Below are 18964 nucleotides of genomic sequence, written 5' to 3' on the forward strand. Positions count from 1 at the left end.
ACACCGTCCTCACACTGCACTGACCCACTTTAGAAGATGGGTTACTGACACTTTGGCCTTCAGACTCTTAACCACCAGGGCTGTATCCAGGAAGCACTTTTTCTGAGGTCAAACTGAGGCCAAGGCCCCAGCAGCCCATTCTCAAACAACACCACAGAGTCCCAACTGGACAAAGCCAGCATCTGTCCTAAAGGCTGGTTTGTGGTAATGACATTAAAAAAGTCACAATTTAATAATCATGAGTCATCTCCTCACATCCCCCACTTAAATTAGCTTTGACACTTTAAGCCAAATTCAGTGATGATGCTGGAATATGCACCTAAAACACAGCATCACCTGAAATGAAAATGTCTGTGTGGCAAGACTTTCCTGTTTCATGAACTTGTGATCAACCAAATAGCAGCACCCTGGGCTCCCTTGCAGGTTGATCTGGACATGAATTAGCCTTGAAAATAACCACCAGGGGTAAATTCTTTATTATAGAATGTGAACGCCCTTTGGAGTTGCTGACATTTACACCTGAAGAGGGTGGAAAAAATAAAGAAAATGGACAGGCTATGTGATGTAATTTTAAGTACACGCAACCAGGGACAGATTAAGCTGAGTGAGAACTGGCTGCATTCATCAGCTATAAAAGAGGTCTGTTCTTCCAGCAGGTTGATGTGAGCTTTCACAACAAACAGAACTCTAAAGAGACCAGATTACCAGTCCCTAAAGTGCAGGTAATATGGCCACAAAGCCATCCAAATGACAAACACTTGACAAAGGCCTGCAACTCAATATGAGCCATCTTTGGATCAGTTTGCACTGGTGATTATATTTCATTTTTTAATGAATTCTAGCCCATAGACAGAAATGTGTTTCCACTGTCCAAAATATTTCAAATGAATGGATGAACACATTTATTGATGACTTTTTCGCAGTATGGTCAAGGTTACAAAGCAGATTTCGGCTATTCTTAATACTTTTGATTGAGTTTAAACAAGGACCAACACAACATACAATATCTCACACCCCAGGCTGCCATGTAACACAACCAACAAAAACAAAGAAATAATTATAGATTTTAAAAAGTCACAGAATTAAATCTTAAGGACTTCAAACAAGTATGTTAATTACTCACCTGAAATAAAGTAAAGTATTGTTTCTCATCCATTATATGGCTGTGTGTGTTTCAGGTAACCAGTCATCAGTATCATGTTGTGAGTCTCATATTTGGTGTTACAACCACTCAGAATAGTGCTTTCAAGTTTTTCAGGTCTGCAGGTAAGTAGTCTAGAAAAGGTGACCAAATGCACTCTTTAGCAATTAAAAGAAGCTTCTGAAGATGTCTGTAGTGTGATGCAGGGAGATGCAGTCCCCCAGAGGGGACATCTATTTTAACTCTCCTGCAAATTACTTTGGAAATGAACGTCCTGAATCTGGACTTCAGTTTACACTCCCAGAAGCAATGGCAATACATCCCCCTGAGAGAATGCAATTTAGAGGAGCATAGAGGAGAAAGGGAGCAATTTATTTTGTGCAAGGTAGCAGGGCTGATATGCAGCCTGTGAGAAATCCTGTGCTGAGTCTATAACTGCCTGTCAATCATTTTCAGTACATTCACAACCTAAATCTCTTTCCTATTTATGAGAAATATTTTGTAACTCATGTGTCAGATGAATAAAATGTAAAATGATCAATCAAATGTTTTCCATTTTGGTGCCACGAGATAAATCTGTCAATGTCACTGCAGGGGAGGTTAACAGAGAAGGAGGTAGCCTGAGATGATTTTTAATGGCTCATTTGCAAATATGGGTGCAGTCGAGCGCTAATGCACTCAACCAGACTCTACTGTAAGTAGCTTTGAGTGCTGGAGGGGCCTGTTACTGTGCAGAACCTGGACTTGTTGGTGAGGATCACAGTGCTTTTGAATGCAGACAGGAAACTCTGGTGCAGGTTGTGAAGAAAATTGTGAATAGACAGACACACTAAGAGCACATCGGTACTGCGTGACGTTCAGCTGCCATCTTTGCCAGGTCATGTTTCTCCAGTGTGAGGCTGAAGGAGGTAAAACAGAAAAAGAGGGTTAAAACCACATGATTCTACAGAGAAAACATATATAAACTTTCATATCTTACCTGGTCCAGGCAGAGCTCATTTCTGGGTCTCTAGCTGAGGATGTCCAGGTGGTGGGTGATCTGATAAAGATCATTCCTGATCTGACTCAGCATGTTCTATGTATCCATTGTCAGATCAGAAATCTCATCTTCTATATGCATATTACAGAAACATCACAAAAATCTTTTGAGGTATGGTCAGGTATGTCTTTAATTAGCCAGGGTAGAGCGCAGGTCCCCCCTGACCGAATGCAACTCTATAAGGAGTTATCAGCCTTAGGTTCTTGCAGAGCAGCAGCCACTTGTCACAGCTCATGTGGTTGGGCTTGTACAGACCGACAGGGGGCTGGGAGCTTGGGGTGTACAGGTCATGGGTGATGAACTTGGTGATGAACTGCTTGACCTGAAAATCTTCCAGCGCCTGTGTGTATGTACCTGCTGTATGGCAGTGATTTCCTGGTCCACTCACCCTGCCACTGACTGACCTCCATACACCGAGAGCTGTGATGCTCCATGTTGCAACAAGTGGCAGAGGAGATCTTAAAACTTAAAAAGTAAAGTATGTCACAGAAAATTGACCATAAGCACCTGGAATTATGATATCAACCGAATCAATAGATTTTCAGGATTTTTAAATTAAAAAATTTAAAAGTTTATGATATACAATGAAATGATAATGTTTTTTAACAGGTACTTAATATTTATTTAAGGAGCCATCTGATTAGGTTATATTCAATATGGGCCTATAAAGATTTATTTGTAATATCAGCCAGCTAATTTATCTATTGAGGTCTAATATATACTGTGGGGTCCTGTATGAAAAAAAATGAACAGAAAACATTAATTATTTTTATAGTTTTATTGATGGTAATTACCCATGGTTTTTAATTTTATCACTCATCCAGTAATAATCATGGCTTTAAAATTAAACTGACTTCCTTATCATCCAAAGTCACCCTCGTCCATTTAAACACGCAATAGAAAAATATATACTTAATACTTTGTACAATACTGGTTTTGGTCCAAACAAAAGTGGATCAGAAAAGCCAATATACCTTTAGTCATTAAAGGCTCTCCAATTTGCATTTAAGCTCCTTTTAAATGGATTCGGGCAACTTTGAATATAGGAATTTACATAATAAATTCTAAAGACAAAAATGCTGAATGCGGAGTTGGTAACACAAAAATTCAACTTCACAGATTAAAAAAAAAAAACATCACTATTTACAGGTTTTTATAATAATATTCAAAGGCCAATTAAGAGAGAGAGAGAGAGAGAGAGAGAGAGAGAGAGAGAGAGAGGGAGGGAGAGGCAGAGAGAGGTAAAGGGAGAGTATAAGGAGTTAGGAAAAGAGAGGGAACGAGAGACCGAGAGAGACAACAGGGCACGAAAAGCAGAGTAGTGGAGCGAACCAGAGAGGTCAAAGAATCAAACATATAACAGAGTTTTGAAACTATGCATTTACAAAGTCCTAAAGGAGTTGAACGAGGGCGTTAGCCTCCGGCCCGGTCCATCCTCCACAGTGCATGGATACGTTTTCCCCTCTCCCAACCCCCGCCCTCCTTCCTTCCTTCCTCCCCTTGTTTGTGTTTAAAACATTCATTTGCTTGCTCACCTGTGGCGGCGCCCGCTCGCGGCCCAGGTGCTCAGTTTTCATACGCACACCGACACTCAACCTCAGCATGTACAAAGAAACCAAACACACCTCAAGTCTGTACATAAGAGGGGAGAAAAAACAAAAAAACTAGCACGCCGCATTCGCCACAAAGATTACACGCTCATCCCTGTACATACAGCACACTGCACTGACACCGTGGCTACATCTCCAACGGCACCTTGCAAGAGGAGCAGTCTAAACAGTTTTCAGGATAACCACTGGAGATTTGCCGCACAGCTCTCACTACCTCTCTGCATATAACAGCTCATAACCTGATCACCCATACTAATCAATAAGATTTTGTGTACACTCACAACTCTTTACATTTGCAGTTTTTGCCTTTGTAATTTTATTACAAAAAGTCATGCCTAAATTCTAGCAGACATTTGCCGGTGTTGAAAATATAGATATGACTGTCTTGCTTGTTTTTCATCATGTTCAGCAGGGGTCCTTGCTTGATTGTTGTTGTTTTCTAAGTCAGTGTCATTGTTCGGTCAACAGTTCTTTTAATGGGGAAGTCTCGTGGGATGGTCTCACATAATAACGGCTCTGGTCTACACGTGAAAGGCCCGCCTACAGCTAAAATACGTCCACCTGTCCAGCCCATAGGAGCACATAGTGGGCCCAAGCCTTGGCCCAGTCACATGCCAAGTCATTTCAGTGTTTGTCCAGTTAAGACCTTCCAGGACTTTACTCAGAGGGGATACAGTCAAGTCAAAGTCAAGTCTACTGTCCGGTCGAGTCCACAGGGCTCTACTTTCTGCGCCGCACTGCTGTCTTGATCTTGCGCCCGGCGATCGCTTGCTGTCCAGCAGGAGAGGCGCTAAAGGATTTCGTTGACCTGGAGGATAAATTACATTTCCATTATTATAAACATCACAACTGCCAACAGAAATAGCGGTCAAATATGCACAGTCTTCATTATTAGTTTACTGACAGTTATAAGGCTATATTAATGCTGTATTAGTTCTCTGTCTGTTTGTCATAGTACTTTTTTGTGGACAACAGCAGAATGAAATATGATTTTTCAAAAGTTTGACCTCAAAGTCACCATTGATGCCAATCTGTAATATTATAGCAACACTAACATTCTGCTATTTGAGCACAACACAATGAAATTAGACATGATGTATGAAAATGCAAATGTTCAATCCTTGTATTTGGTATTACACGTTGTCTCTTAATTGTGGCCTGGCCTGAAGACCAGTTTTTATGTGCAGATATTAAGAAAATACTGGAATGAAGGTTAACTCAGAAAGAGCTCCATACCCAATATTAAATGCAGGGGGTTGTGCAAAGTTGAATCCACCTCCAGGTGCTCCTGACTGCGGTGCGATGGAGGGGTTGGCAGGGGGAGCAGGAGACGCTGCTGCTCCTGCACCGAACGTAAACACACCTGAGGTGTTGTTTGTGGCTCCAAATGCACTGGCTCCTCCAAACTGAAAGCCTCCACCTGATGAATAATAACGCACAAGTTCATGTTAAAACTCAACTAGAATTTCACCTACTCAGGACAACTAGAACTTTATAGTGTGAGGAGTGTAAGTGCATCATACTACAGACAGACTGAAAGGAAACCTGATTAAACCATTACGGTCACACACCTGGTGCAGAATTAGTAGTCGCCCCGAATACAGGTGTGGAGTTGGCCTGCTGTCCAAAGACAGGGGTGGTGTTGGGTTTGGCTCCAAAGGCCGGGGTCTGGGAAGGCGTGGCTGTGAAAGGGGATCCAAAGGATGAGCCGAACGAAGGAGTCTGGTTGGCTCCGAATCCACTAGAGGGAGCCGAGCTGAATGCAAATGGGGAGGGGGCTGCAGATGGAGCTGTTACTGAAAAAGAAAGGGTCGAAGATATCAATAACTGGACAGAATATGAATATTAAAGACAGATCCAATAATGCAAACGTTTCATTGTCATCAAGGCTAAAACAGACATCATGCGCAGGTGTATTATCTGAAACAACCACCATGAGCAAATACAGACCTGAGGATGAGGCAGCAGAGGGTGCTGCTGCTCCAAAACCAAAGGATGGAGCAGCAGCAGGAGGAGCAGCACTGGCAGGAGCACCAAAGATGAAGGGCTGAGCTGGGGCCGGAGCAGAGTTCAGAGGGGCAGCTGACGGGGCAGGTGGCTGGCTGTCCTGACTTTGGCCAAAGACGAAGGCTGCTTTAGCTGGAGGAGCATCACCGGAGCTTGCAGCAGGCTGACCGAACATGAAAGTGCTAGGAGCTGCAGAGGGAGCTGGAGCCTGAGTGGAGCTGCTGCTGCTGCTACTGGTGGTGGTGGTGTTGCCGAACAGACTTGGGGTTGGGATGGAGGAGGACGAGGTGGTGGACTTGGTGGTGTTGGTGGGATTACTACCCATAAAGGAAAATGCAGGTTTTGGAGCAGCGGAAGAATCTGTCAGGGGGAGCAAACAGCTGATTATGATGTGTGGTGATGTGCAGCGATTAACTAGCAGGCTACATATTTTATTCACAAAAATCAGTTTACAGGTGACCTGCAATACTACTCGGGCTGTAAAAACAGTGGCACGGCATAATGTCTTTGTTATTTAGGTCATCAGGTTATCTGCTCATCTCTGCTGCTTTGATTTTGATGACTATACAAAGTCAACAAAGTATTAAAAAGCAATACTAAATTGCTGGAGCACTCCTCCTTATATTTATTTCTTTAGGGACTAATTGTAAAGTTGAATTCCAACCTGAGTCTCTCATTTTTTTTGGTTTTTACAGTTGTGGCTGATTCTGCACACAGGGTTCAACTTTCAGCTATTATTTCAGGTGTGTGTTTATCTTTTTTCCTTTTTTCCTTGTCACTTTTCCCCCCACTATTAGTTCTGCTAAAGTTAACTGAGAGCAAGGCCTTGTCTGTTAGTCACTGAAGGGCTCCACTAAATCAGCCACCTGTCACAAGTCTGCGTCTAATGTTTTGTATACCACTACCTCAAGTGTTGGTTCAGGTGTTTAAGACACAACATTTGTGATGATGTGTCACCCACATCTCAGCAATTAACTTGGTGAGCAACTGTTCTAAACGATACACTACAAATTTTTATTTTCCTTCAAAGAAACCAGTAAATGAAAAGTCATAGAATAATAAATCATCGATAGAAAGCAAAGCAAGTAATGAAAAACAACTACAGTATCTATATGTCCAAACTCACCTGTAGCACTTTGTCCAAAGGTAAAAGAGGGCTTCGGGGCCTCTGCAGTAGATGTTTCATTCTTGTCTGCAGGCTTGCCAAAAGTGAATGCGGGTGGAGGTTGCTCAGCTGGAGCACTGGGCTTGCCAAAGGAAAAGCCTCCTGCTGTGGCCGGTGCTGGCGCAGCATCTGCATCTTTACTAGCAGCACCGAAAACGAAGGCAGACGGAGCAGAGGACGCAGCGGCTTCTTTCTTTTCCTCTGGCTTCCCAAAGGTAAATGTGGGAGCAGCTGGCTCTTTGTCTGCCTGTAAGGATCCAAACATAGAGCCTCCTTGTGGTGTCGTGGTCGTCAAAGTTGGCTCGCCCAATCTTCCAAATACAGACCTAGTGGTGGTAGTTGTGTTGGCGGTTGAGTTGCTGTTTGTTGATGTGGTGTCATTTGATGATGCCACAATGTCACTCTTCTCTTGAGAGGAAGCAGAAGGAGTGAAACTAACAGAAGATGAGGTGGTGGTGGTGGTGTCTGATATTTTCTCTTCGGGTTTTGACAGTCCAAAGGTGAAGCCGCCCTTAGAGGCGGTACTTTCCGTGTTAGATGATCCAGTTCCAAACACTATCCCACTGCTGGCTCCAAACTTAAACCCAGTACCTGCAGCAGGTTGGTCTGACTTTTTGTCATCACTAGAGGCAGTCCCAAATTTAAAGCCCTCCGATGAGCTGCCGAATTTGAACCCTGAAGTAGTGTCTTTAGAAGTGGCTTCTGAAGAGGAGTTTGCAAATGGCACTCCAAACTTGAATCCACCTGACAATGAAGAGGAAGACTCCGACAATGAGCCTCCAAACTTGAAACCTCCAGATCCTGATCCAGAGGTACTGTCTGATGTGCCAAACTTAAAACCTCCAGAACTAGAGGTTGAAGAGCCAAATGTAGATGAACCTGAAGTCCCACCAACTGATGAACCAAAAGATGAACCAAAAGCTGAGGAGACAGGATAACAAAAAATCAAAATGGTCAATGTGTGGATTAGATGTACTTCAAAATTCTCAGGTTTTTCAAAAGCAAATATCTGAACTTTGTTATCTTGAGAGTTCACTATAATGCAAACAAGCAGATTCAGCAACGCATGATCAATATTATACTGATACACACTTAATCCATCATTGCCAAAGAGGATACTTTTGATTTATATAAAAATGCTAATTATTTTTGGCATGCTATTGCAAGAAATCAAAAAGTGCCCCACTGTTGCTACCTTTGGGCTCCACTTTAGCTCCAGGTTTGGCTGCTTGACAGGCAACACACTGTACATCAGCAGCCTTATTCTGCACAAGACAGACATCACAATCCCAGGCACCCTCTGGCTTCTTGAATGCATCTCCCAAACCAAACACTGGAGCAGTGCTGGCTGAAAAAGATGATTCAACTGAAGCTCCTGTTGATGCTCCTGTTGTGAGGAAGACAAAAGGAAGATGCTTCACTAAACCAACATTTGCCTTTTTAAATATAGCTTAATGGAATTCCACTTTCACAAAAAACAAAACCCAAGATTCAGCACTTTGTAGTACATCAAATACCAATATTACCATGGTCATACTCTCATTACCTGGTTTGGCGGTCATGCAGGCAACGCACTTTGTGTCCTCTGCCTTGTTTTCTACCATACACGTATCACATTCCCAAGCTCCTTCAGGTTTTTTGAACTTGTCTCCAAATCCTACAAACCCTGTAGAAACAGGGGCTGTGGGGGTGGGTACAGTCTTAACAGCTGAGAAGGCAGATGGAAGAGTCAGTGAGGGTTTGAGCCCCGTCCCTGGTTTGGCCGTTTCGCAGGCCACACACTTTACTGCATCGGGTTTGTTTAGAACAAGACACGTATCACAGTCCCAAGTTCCTGCGGGTTTGGAGAACATTGTGCCAAAACCTGTGGTGGTTGTGGTGGTGGAGGAGGTGTTCGTGCCGCTGCTCTCTAGCCCAACCGAGGTGGCGGGTGAAGGTTTACTGTCTATAGATTTGGATGAGGACAAATTGGGCTGTGGGGACATACAGCAAACACACTTGGTGTCTGACAGCTTGTTCTGCACCAAGCAGACATCACAGCTCCAGCCTGGTGGGGCTTTGAACAAATCACCAAACCCTGTCGATGAAGACAGGGAGGAGGTGGTTGTAGAGGAGGAGGGGGCGGTGGATTGTGTGGAGGTCTGCTGCGGAGTGTTGTCTGGGCCTGGGGAAGTCCGAGCAACAGGAGAGGCAAAGCCTTGACAGAACAAGGAAAGGATTAAAACAGTGAACAATGTCATAAACCATAACACTGCAGATGTGTAAAAAGCTATTGATTCTTACCAGGTGCTTTGAGAAGATCCAGCACACTGCCCTGCTTCAGGGTCTTAGCTGGTTTGAAAGGGCCGTCAAAATCTTCTGTGCTTTTGCTTGCTGCTGGCTTTGCTGTAGAAAACACAAAGATCAGACTTCCAGTTTTCTCAGGAAAGGCAAAGAATCAGCATCATACCAACTGTAAGAAAACTCTCTTACCTGCTGCCACTATGGGAGTGGCCAGCTTCCCGTTGGACATGGAGGGACCCAACTTTGCTACAGGGGCACTAAAAGTGAATCCAGCCTACAAACGGGAAAAGCCAATAGTTATTAATGTTCATAGTTCATAGTTCATATGGTTGTCCAAATAAATCAGTAATCATTAAGAGACGAACTGTACTTACTGAGGGGGAAAAGGAAGGGGGACTAGCAGCAGTTGCCTTGACAATAGGGGAGGAAAATGTAAAAGGTAGACAGGGAGGTGTGGAGGCTGTTGGTGGCTCCTGGAAAAAACAGATAAATAAGCAAAATGCATAAATAAATGTCAGTAACCATTAGACATGTAGGAGCATTGTAGTGCAAAAAGACAACGTTAAGGTCAACCTCGTTTGTAGCTGTTTCCTTAGCAGGAGTTAGAGGTGTGACATTGGGGGTGGTGTTGATGGTGGTGAGAGGCGGAAGAGGGGAGGTGAAGCTGAAGGTGGGCAAGGCGGAGGTGCTGATGGGAAGTGAAATGGTTGGGAGGTCTGGTACCTCTGCCACCTAAAAACAAAAGACAACTTAACTTCAAGGCACAATGCTTAATGTTTCTTACCACTTTCATACAAAAGCAGTTTGCGTATCAAAATGACAAGTGCTGGAAAACTAGAATCTAGAGTTAATTAGTTTGATGCCTTACTTCTTCCTCGTCAGGGCGTTTAGAGGAAGGCCGTGCAGTGGTCCTTTCTCTCTTCATCTTGCCTCCTCCAAAGCTCACGCTGCTGGCTGCAGGCGTGCTGGACAGAGGGTAGGCTGGGCCACCGGAACCCATTGTGCTAGTCATAGAGGGGTAGACAGGAACAGGTACAGTCAGTAAAACAAACTAAATATCATTTCAGAGGAAACTCAGGTTTGCAGTAGCCATTTTGCAAAGCACTGTTGTGAAAATGTTAGACAAAACAAGAAAATAAAAATGATATTGAAGGCAGACGCTGTTCCATTCATTTATCCTAGAGACAGAGCAGGTACATGTAAACACGACAGTAGGTTTATTTTTCTTGCGTCTTATCCGTTGATTGTGATCATAGCTGATGTTTTCATTGAAAAAACTTTTAAATAAGTAATATGAACAGAGATGAGCCAGGAGAGGAACTTTAAGTAGTAAATGGAAAAGCCAGCAACACAGTTGACTTTCTATATCTTACACAAAAGGTGTAATCTGTAATAAATTTTGGCCAACTCCAATTGGTGCCTAATCAATCAGAGGTACCCGGTTTTACCTTTGAGATGGACCTGGGGTTGTTTCAGGTAGTTGCGGTGATTGTCTTGTCGGCTGAGGGAATAAAAGGGCAACAAATTTAGCATCACTTTTTCATTAGACCCCATTTAGCTGCATTTAATGCAGAGGAACAATACTGTAGTGTGAATACTGAGGCACTGTGTTTCTGACCGTCTCTCTTGGGGTCCTGTCCAGAGGTCGGCTCACTCCTCCAGGAGTCAAAGTGGGCCTGAAGGACACGGAGCGGTTTCCTGACGCAGACACTGCAGCAGGAACCACCAGCTTCTGTACCGGTGGGAGGTTGGAATCCATCTGAATGAAAGAAATAGTGGTAAAAAAAATATATATAGACAAGCGTAAGATCAAATGAAGGTGGCAGAGCTTCATTCGTCATCTAAATGTGTTTGATATAGCTTATGCCACTGAACTCAGTGGATGTACAAATACTACTTAAAAACACACAAGTCATATCATTGCATTTAGGTAGCATACTGACAGATCTTGATAGCAGGATAAACTAAATTGTTGACAATAAAAAAACAAAACACAAAGTGTCATCCTTTAATTCTTGGCCTTAAACTGGGCAGAGAGTTTCTGTTTAGAAGAACATGAAGTGTTTAACAGTGAATTGCAGTTTAATGAGACAACACAAGAAATTTACGATAAATAAATAGATTTTGAACACAGCTAAGGTAAAACATCAAAGCAACAGTTAGCCATAAAAGGTCAACTTATACAGTGAGCCCCTTGTTTTGGACCTGACGGGGTCAATACAGCCCTTTACAAAGCAGCTGTCGCAGCTGGGAATGCCTGATAGCAATACTGAGAGCAAGTTCAGTCCAGAGCTGGCACAGTTTAACAATGAACTACACTTCCCACACACTCTCACACTTTCATGAGCCAAATACATCATAGAGCCTAGTGCACTTTTGCACTCACACACAGGCACTCGCACGTACATGCATGTATAAAGAAAACCACACACACGCACAGAGTGGTGAGCAGCTGTGCCCCAGCCAAGGAGAATCCTGTTAACTGTGTAAAGGAGGCCAGCAGGCAGTGGAACAGGAAGTGACAGGAAGACAAACCACAACAAATGCTGCTGGGTTCGTACAATGATATCACTGTTCATATCACAGAGCCTTGTGCTAAGCTACAAACAGACCAGGCAGAAAACGAAGTGAAGTTTGTTTGCTGATGTGCAAAGACAACCTTAAATTCAAACAGGGACTTTAAGGTATTATAAAACCAGAAAAACGTGGCTAAATGTGGATAATAAATGCATGGTTTTTTTTGACAAACCAGACATGAGAGGACATCGTCACAAGAATTTCAAAATCTGTATTTACCCGTTTCTTTTTCGACTGGAAATGTGAAACATCGAGATTTGTACCATCCATTGACTGCAAAGGAAAAACTCATGTGAGAAAGCTGCCTTTTGTTGTTCAGACAAAATCAGTAGTATAGGTTTTCAGGTCGTTTTGATGTCAGCATTTCAACATTTGAAAGATACTTTTCATTACAGAATAGTACTAATATGACACTTTTTTCTTATGTTTTGGGGTGTTTCTGATGACATATTGTAAAATGTCTCACTGAAATAAATGCTTATATATAAATATATTAAAAACACTTACTGTTGACAGAGGGGACGAGGCTGCTGCTGGGATTCTCCGGGCATCCTGGAGAAGATTATTAGGAACATTATTAGGGTTGCAACTCACAACTATTTTGATAATGGATTAATCTGTCAACTGTTTGATTAATCGATTATTAATCTGATAACAAAACAACACTTTATTATTTCCAGCATTTCAAGGCAAGTACAGACAAGGCCACTACAATAATAAAACAGAGGAAAGTATTTGATCAGATATTTCCATCATAACATAGACCCAACAAATGGATGATGAAATTCATTGTCAACGATATTTATAATTGATTTTAATTGATTAGTAGATACAGCCCGAAACATTATTGCCAAGTCTAACCACTGTTAAGTGAAATACATTTTTAACATAGGAGAAAATGGTGTGCGTGTACGTGTATACTTACAGCAAGAGGGCTTGACATGCGCTCCAAAGACTGCAGGATGCGTCTGGCTGTAGCACTGGTCACCCCACAGGGCTGAGCACCAGCAGGCTTGGCCTTGATCTGTCTCCTCACTGGGGCCTACAAACCAGAAGAGCTAATTTAGTCTCCAATTAAATTAATAATATTCACACTTCAGTCATGTTCATCACTGCTCACCTACGAAAGGCTGCTAAACTTTAACAGCCAGGAACAGCAAATGCACGAGTGAATATTAATACTGTGTTAAACCTAGTGGGCACGTTCACCAAATGAAACTATTCATTACATTGTGGCTATTGATGCTTGAGTTTTAATTTCTGCACTGTATGACCCACACTAGCTGACCTGGTACGGTGTTCCAGGACGAGAGCGAGCACTCCTGACCGCAGCTGCCCCACCGTACGTGGTCTTCCCGGGGTAGAAGGGTGAATCTCCAAGCTGGCTGGAGTTTAGCGCTGTGTTGTTGAATGTCGACTGGAAGGGAGAGGGTTACAAACAGGTTTTTGTAATGCATAAATTAAGGGAAAGTAGGCTTAAGTAGTTTAACAAAACAGTGCAATGAGCAAAAAAGCCCATACATCCTACAATCTTTAATAATATAAATCAATAATTCACCTTCTTTGCCCTTACAAATGTTTTCATCAGTAAATTAGTCAAATCAAATATTTCTACCTAAGATGCAAGTACAACACCATCCAATGGGGTTTCATATGGAAACTGTTGCCAGTCATTTTTATGTAATGTTAACCTCTGACAAAACAAGCTCAAACTTGTATTGTCACTCTGAAGTTTGTTTTGATCACTTCACCTGGCAGAAGTCTGAGTCACAATGAACACAAAGGCAGACTAGTTGTTGCGAGTTGCTAGACTGAGCTGTAGTGTCTGGCACGTTGTTATGGACATGAAAAGTAAATGTACAGCATGTGATCACACAAATGAAGTTAAAGATAATGCATGACTGTGAACAGTCTGATGGTAACATTGATTTCCCAGATAATTTGGGTTGATAGACAATAAAAATCTTTTAGTTACTAATTATTTTTAATATTTATCTACATGTAAAAAGCATTGGTCAGTGTGAAATGTGTAGATGTCTGTGGTACACATGGCTTGATTGACAGATACTCACACTGGAGGAAGTTCCAAACACAGACAGGTTGAAAGCAGGCCTTTTCAGACTGGACTGAGCAGACTGAGGCCCAGAGTTTGTTCTGTCTGTCTCTGGGGACCAAAGTTGGGGAAGTGATGCCGTTTTGGAAGTGGGGACATCTGTAAAGAAAGAAGACAGAGAGATTTTTCAAACCTTTTTAAGAGAGCACCAATGCAGACAAAAAGCAACTTTTGCATATTGCGTGTGTAGCTTTCTCTCTCCAGAGAGCAACACAATCTGCTTTGCCTAGGTTTCAAAATGTAGATAAATATATTTATTCTGTACCTTTACATACACCCCAACTTACATATCCACATACAAAGAAAACACTTTTTGCTAAAACATCTTTACCTTTGTCAGAGGCGCGGGAGGAGAAGCCGCTAGTGGTGGAGATGTTGTCATCTTCATGCTGCGAGAGGTTGTCCTTAATTTCTTTGACCAAGGAGAAGCCTGTGGAAAAGGGTCCATGCGCTGAGGAGGTGGAGGGCTGAGAGAAAAGGCTGCTGGAAGCCCCCATGGTTCCAGAGGCATCCAGCGGGGGGAAGTGGAGATGGGAGCGACTGAGAGGAGGTCGAGAAAGCACATACTCCTGAAAGTTCAGGGATGCCCGGCTGGTTGAGGGCTCTGTACAACAGAGAAAGACGTCAGAGGTGAACATGGTGGTACAGCTGACAGCACCAAAGAATTGGCCTGCAAAACTTTGTTTTAAATGTAACAGAATTAAACTCAATTCTCATGAAAGGGATACAAAATTCACTTGCCAGCCTTCTGATGACCTAAGAGACTGAGTCCCTCACCTGTGTTACTGGTGCTTGGCTCTGGGGAGTCACGTCCATCAAGGGGAAGAGGTCCCTCTTCGCTGCCATTAGGAGGAGGCGGTGGCAGCTGGCAGTTCTGGTTTGTCCCCAGTACAGCTCCTCCTCCTTCAGGAACATCTTCATTCTTAAAGTATTTCTGCAGCCAGGATGGAACGATGCTCTTTACTGTGTCTGTCACTCGACTGATGAGGCCTGACTGCTGGTGATAAAAACATGAGAGAGAGCGAGAGGAAGCCGTGAACAGAGGAATGAAATGTGTGAGGGGCAGAGACGAATGCATATCGACAAAACAAAGACACAACTCAGGCCATTATTTGTGGCCTCCTCATTAGAAAATTCCCTTGACAATCAGCATTGGATAAAACTGAATGCATGTAAAACAACGCTGCATTTTAAAAAAAGTTTTACTAGATGAATCTTGCTCATTTCTTTTGAACTACACCAAGGAAAAGAAGATACAGATGCTTGTATATGTGGTGTTCAGAAATATAATGAATTTGTGTCAAAGTAATTCCCCATCATTTTTGCTTAAGTCTTTCTGCAATCATATAAAACAGTTTCACTCTTGCGGTTTACACAATACAGCAATCAAGGCTCCATTTTATTATTTGAATCAGCTGCAAGGCCCCACTTGCAATGAGAAGCCATTCGTCCTCCCCAGTGCAAAACAAAACACAAGCTCAGTATGACAGAAACTGGGTCAGGCCCTGTGTATGCTTCTGTGAAGCAGTGAGCAAGTGACGCTCATCTGCACTGTATCGAGGCTAGTATTGGATGCTCTGGTTGATAAGGATGAGTCTTGTCTCCTACACCACACTTAAGAAAGTAACACAATTTAATAGTTATTAAATATCAAGAAACCGCTTTTTTGTAAAATCTATAAGTTGTAGCAATTTAGTGAAAAAATGTCCTCTACACTGAGTGCACTTTCCAGGTCTTAACTGGCTAACTGGAATACATCCACCAGCTTTGAAAGGGTTTAGAGACCCAGAAGGTAGGTCAGCGGTATATTATGTTCACAAAAGTTGTTGAAATGCTACAAAACTTTGTGCCTACAGCAAGATTTGCTCCACAGTAGGAGAGGACAACAAAGCCAGAGACAAAATCTAAAATGCATGAATGCAATGACCAGTTAAAGCAAAGGGTATATTGAAGAACAGTTAACAAGGCTGTGTATAACTTTTGTTCAGCCAGCTAAATTTGGTGCTTTTCCTGTAAACGCGCCAGTTTTTATTCATCTAATTATTGCTTTTGGTCTTAGAGAAAGGGTGAGAAAAATGGCTAGCTAGCAGGTGCATCACTTAATGTACACGCTGTCAAACCCATGGCAGCTTTCAAAACCCGATAAGAGCCATATGTGCCTCTTGCTTTCTGCTTATCTATGAAATACACCTGTGGGCCACTCTACACTTTAACCCAAGTGCAAATACAAGCAACTTAACCACTGAAAGAAAGTGTCATAACCACCACAGTGCATGTTTGCTTAGTGCTACATAAGCCATTGTTATACGGATTTAAGGGTGCTGCATTTCTGCTGTGGATAGGGTCACGTGACTAAGTGGCCCAAACTACCCCTGTGGTAGTTTCTGACCTGACTGCTCTGTCTGGGGGCTATCATGTCAAACTGAATCAAAGTAATTTTGATTGAATATACCAGTAGATCAGTGCAACTAGTTTTCAAAGCAAAAAAGTCATTTGAATAAATGTGATGTGCATGTATCCTTACACATGTTGAGTCAGTTATATCCCTACATTTATGCAATGTGGAGAGGTAAGTACTGACGAAAAAGACTCACATTTTTATGACTTACAAACAATCCTGCAAGTTGTCAAATAAATCAAGACAGCGATGGTGCAGACATTACATTTCATTTCACGCTTCTTCAGCTTTTTAACCATCACTGTTGTGTAAACCAAGCTACTGAATAAAAACTGAACTCATCTTTTAAGGACAGCAGTACACAAGATTTGGATAATAATTTGTTTTTGGCTGACTTTAGTCCAGACTTCAAACACTTCTGTGTTATTCGCCACTTCTGCATATGTATGAGTATTTCAAGATATAATCATGACTCCCATCAGCATGACAGAGGCACTATTCAACTCATATTTGCATTTATTCAAACTACATATCACAAGTTCATATTTGTCAGTTATCGTATTTGTTTGTTGTTGCCATGAATGCATTGTAACAGTCAATTTCTCTTCATTTCACCACTCAAATATGTATCTATAGAGTTAGAAGCTAATGAGCAAACATTTTGGATTGTGATGAAGTGGGATTTGAGACCAACAATTTAAACATAACATGATACTGATACTAGATGTAAAGCCAGCAGCATTTGTAAGAAAAATGACATGACTATGTTGTGTATACACTCTGAATGGCAACAAACCACACTAAGCCCAATATTCATTCTGTTGATGGTTAGATAGATCAGCCTACAGACTGCTAAAACTAATGCATGTAAACAATTCAGTTTAGTTTTGTTCAGATTTATAGACGCCCTGATTCGGCTTACTGAGAGTGATGTTTCCAATACTTTTTCATCCCATTTCTATCAATAAGAGTAGACCACAGAGTGTGACATGGTCCAGCCATAGCAAAACTAATATTGTCAATCATAAAACTGTCACATTTAAAACACTATAGAATCACTATGTAGTCAGCCTAAGTCAGTATAAAATCTGAATTATGTAACTTTTTAGGTTTGGCGAAATTGTGTATGCTACAAAGTGGCTCAAGTCACCACAAGTGTGCAATGTCAGCCACAAACAATGACTATCCATCCAACTCTAATTTAACTTACTAGATATACATTGTAAGATGGCAAATGAGCATCTAAGTGATAACCTTTAGCCAGTCACAATGATCAGCTGGTTGTATAGCTATCAATACTGACACTGTTGCCAAAGAAAGTCATTGGCACTATTTATAAAGCAAGCTTTTCACTTCAGTTGCCTCTCCAGTCAAATTACACACTAGTGGGCTGACATTCATATGATTTAACTCTTCTAAGATAGTTCACCAGAATATTCTCGGTGATGGCCGACAAAATAGGTCAATGGATCTGCCATGTATCAGGACGTGTCTTGTCCACTCTAAACATTATACAGTGGCTTTAAAGGCAACATTAGTTGGTGTCCAGGCGGCAAGTGAACCCACTGAGGCAACCATGTGGGTTCCCAATCAGCCAATGCTTCCTGCGCAATCCAGCTGGCTGAGATTTGGCTAACGTTAGCTAGCCTACTATCCAAAATGATTCCCGACAGACCAGGAAAACACTATCGAAATTTAACTGCAAGTACCAACAGCTGTGCACAGGTGCAATTTAGAAATGAATGATCATGTCTCTTCTACCGACGACGGTGTGATGCCTCCAAACTTAACAACAGAAGACAACAATGCATAGCTCGCCAGTGCTAACCTGTTAGCAAGCATGAGCTGCATTAGCTAATACTTAGATTTCGACTTCCTTGCCTTCCGCTAACCAGCTAACAGCTAAGAACTTACTAATAGAGCTAAGACTGGTGTGCACCTGTACTTTACCAAATACTTGCTATCTAGTCTAAACGACTCATTGTGCCCTGGTTTGATCTGTCAAGTCCGTCTGATTTTGCAAACCTATAAGCCAGCATGCTAGTTCACTAGCATTTCCTGGACATGCTAGCAGCGCGTGGAGGCCACGAGCGCTAACAGCAGGCCATAAAATATCTCCAACAAAACAATAACAATAGCTAAGAGACAGTGGCACCGCAGTCAACCTACCGTCCTCGACGCGGGCTTTTAACATGAAAACTTTCACTGAATTTACCTGTTTACTCTTGGCGTAAGGTTTAGAGGCGATATGATATCTCCTGCTTCTAATTTTCCCTCCACCCATGGCCGCCATGGCTCTTTCGTCTGAGTGTCTATCGGTGTTTCGGCGCCGGATAGCTGTCATCCAGCACAGCGGCCACAGACAAAGTGACTATGGGAAATGTAGTAGCTGAATATAACAAAGAGGTAAGGTTTGGCAGGACGTTGTACCACATGGCTCCAACGTGGGGTTATTTTGTGTAATGTGACTGAAAAATATTTCATAGCCATGGTTTTTATTTATGTTTTTTTGTTTATACTATCAATGAGACACAGAATTTATTAATTATACGATATTGTAGCTGAAATTTTTAGTCGATCAATCAATTAGTCAACCCAATTTCTTTGGATTTTACACTGTTGTTCGGAAAA

At 42.2% G+C, this 18964-nt stretch overlaps 1 protein-coding gene across 2 annotated transcripts; it reads right to left on the reverse strand.

Moving 5' to 3' along the window:
* Nucleotides 1-2950: 2950 nt before the first annotated feature.
* On the reverse strand, nt 2951-18663 carry nup153 (nucleoporin 153). Of its 2 annotated transcripts, none has more exons than XM_041955831.1 (22): nt 18549-18663; nt 14713-14932; nt 14267-14539; nt 13895-14034; nt 13111-13239; nt 12748-12864; nt 12330-12374; nt 12042-12095; nt 10864-11004; nt 10694-10746; nt 10114-10249; nt 9819-9977; nt 9620-9718; nt 9435-9519; nt 9246-9347; nt 8509-9159; nt 8158-8349; nt 6924-7883; nt 5741-6157; nt 5362-5586; nt 5027-5210; nt 2951-4598 (listed from the first exon to the last, which is right to left on the reverse strand). In XM_041955831.1, exons 1-22 carry the CDS (start codon nt 18624-18626, stop codon nt 4511-4513), a joined length of 4548 nt encoding a protein of 1515 aa, XP_041811765.1. In that variant the 5' UTR covers nt 18627-18663; the 3' UTR covers nt 2951-4510. The 2 variants fall into 2 exon arrangements, with proteins under 2 accessions (XP_041811765.1, XP_041811766.1); XM_041955832.1 differs by having other exon boundaries at nt 14713-14929; nt 18549-18641.
* Between the last annotated feature and the right edge of the window lie 301 nt (nt 18664-18964).

Source organism: Chelmon rostratus, chromosome 16 (assembly GCF_017976325.1).
Source record: "Chelmon rostratus isolate fCheRos1 chromosome 16, fCheRos1.pri, whole genome shotgun sequence".
In the NCBI taxonomy this organism is placed as follows: Eukaryota; Metazoa; Chordata; class Actinopteri; order Chaetodontiformes; family Chaetodontidae; genus Chelmon; species Chelmon rostratus.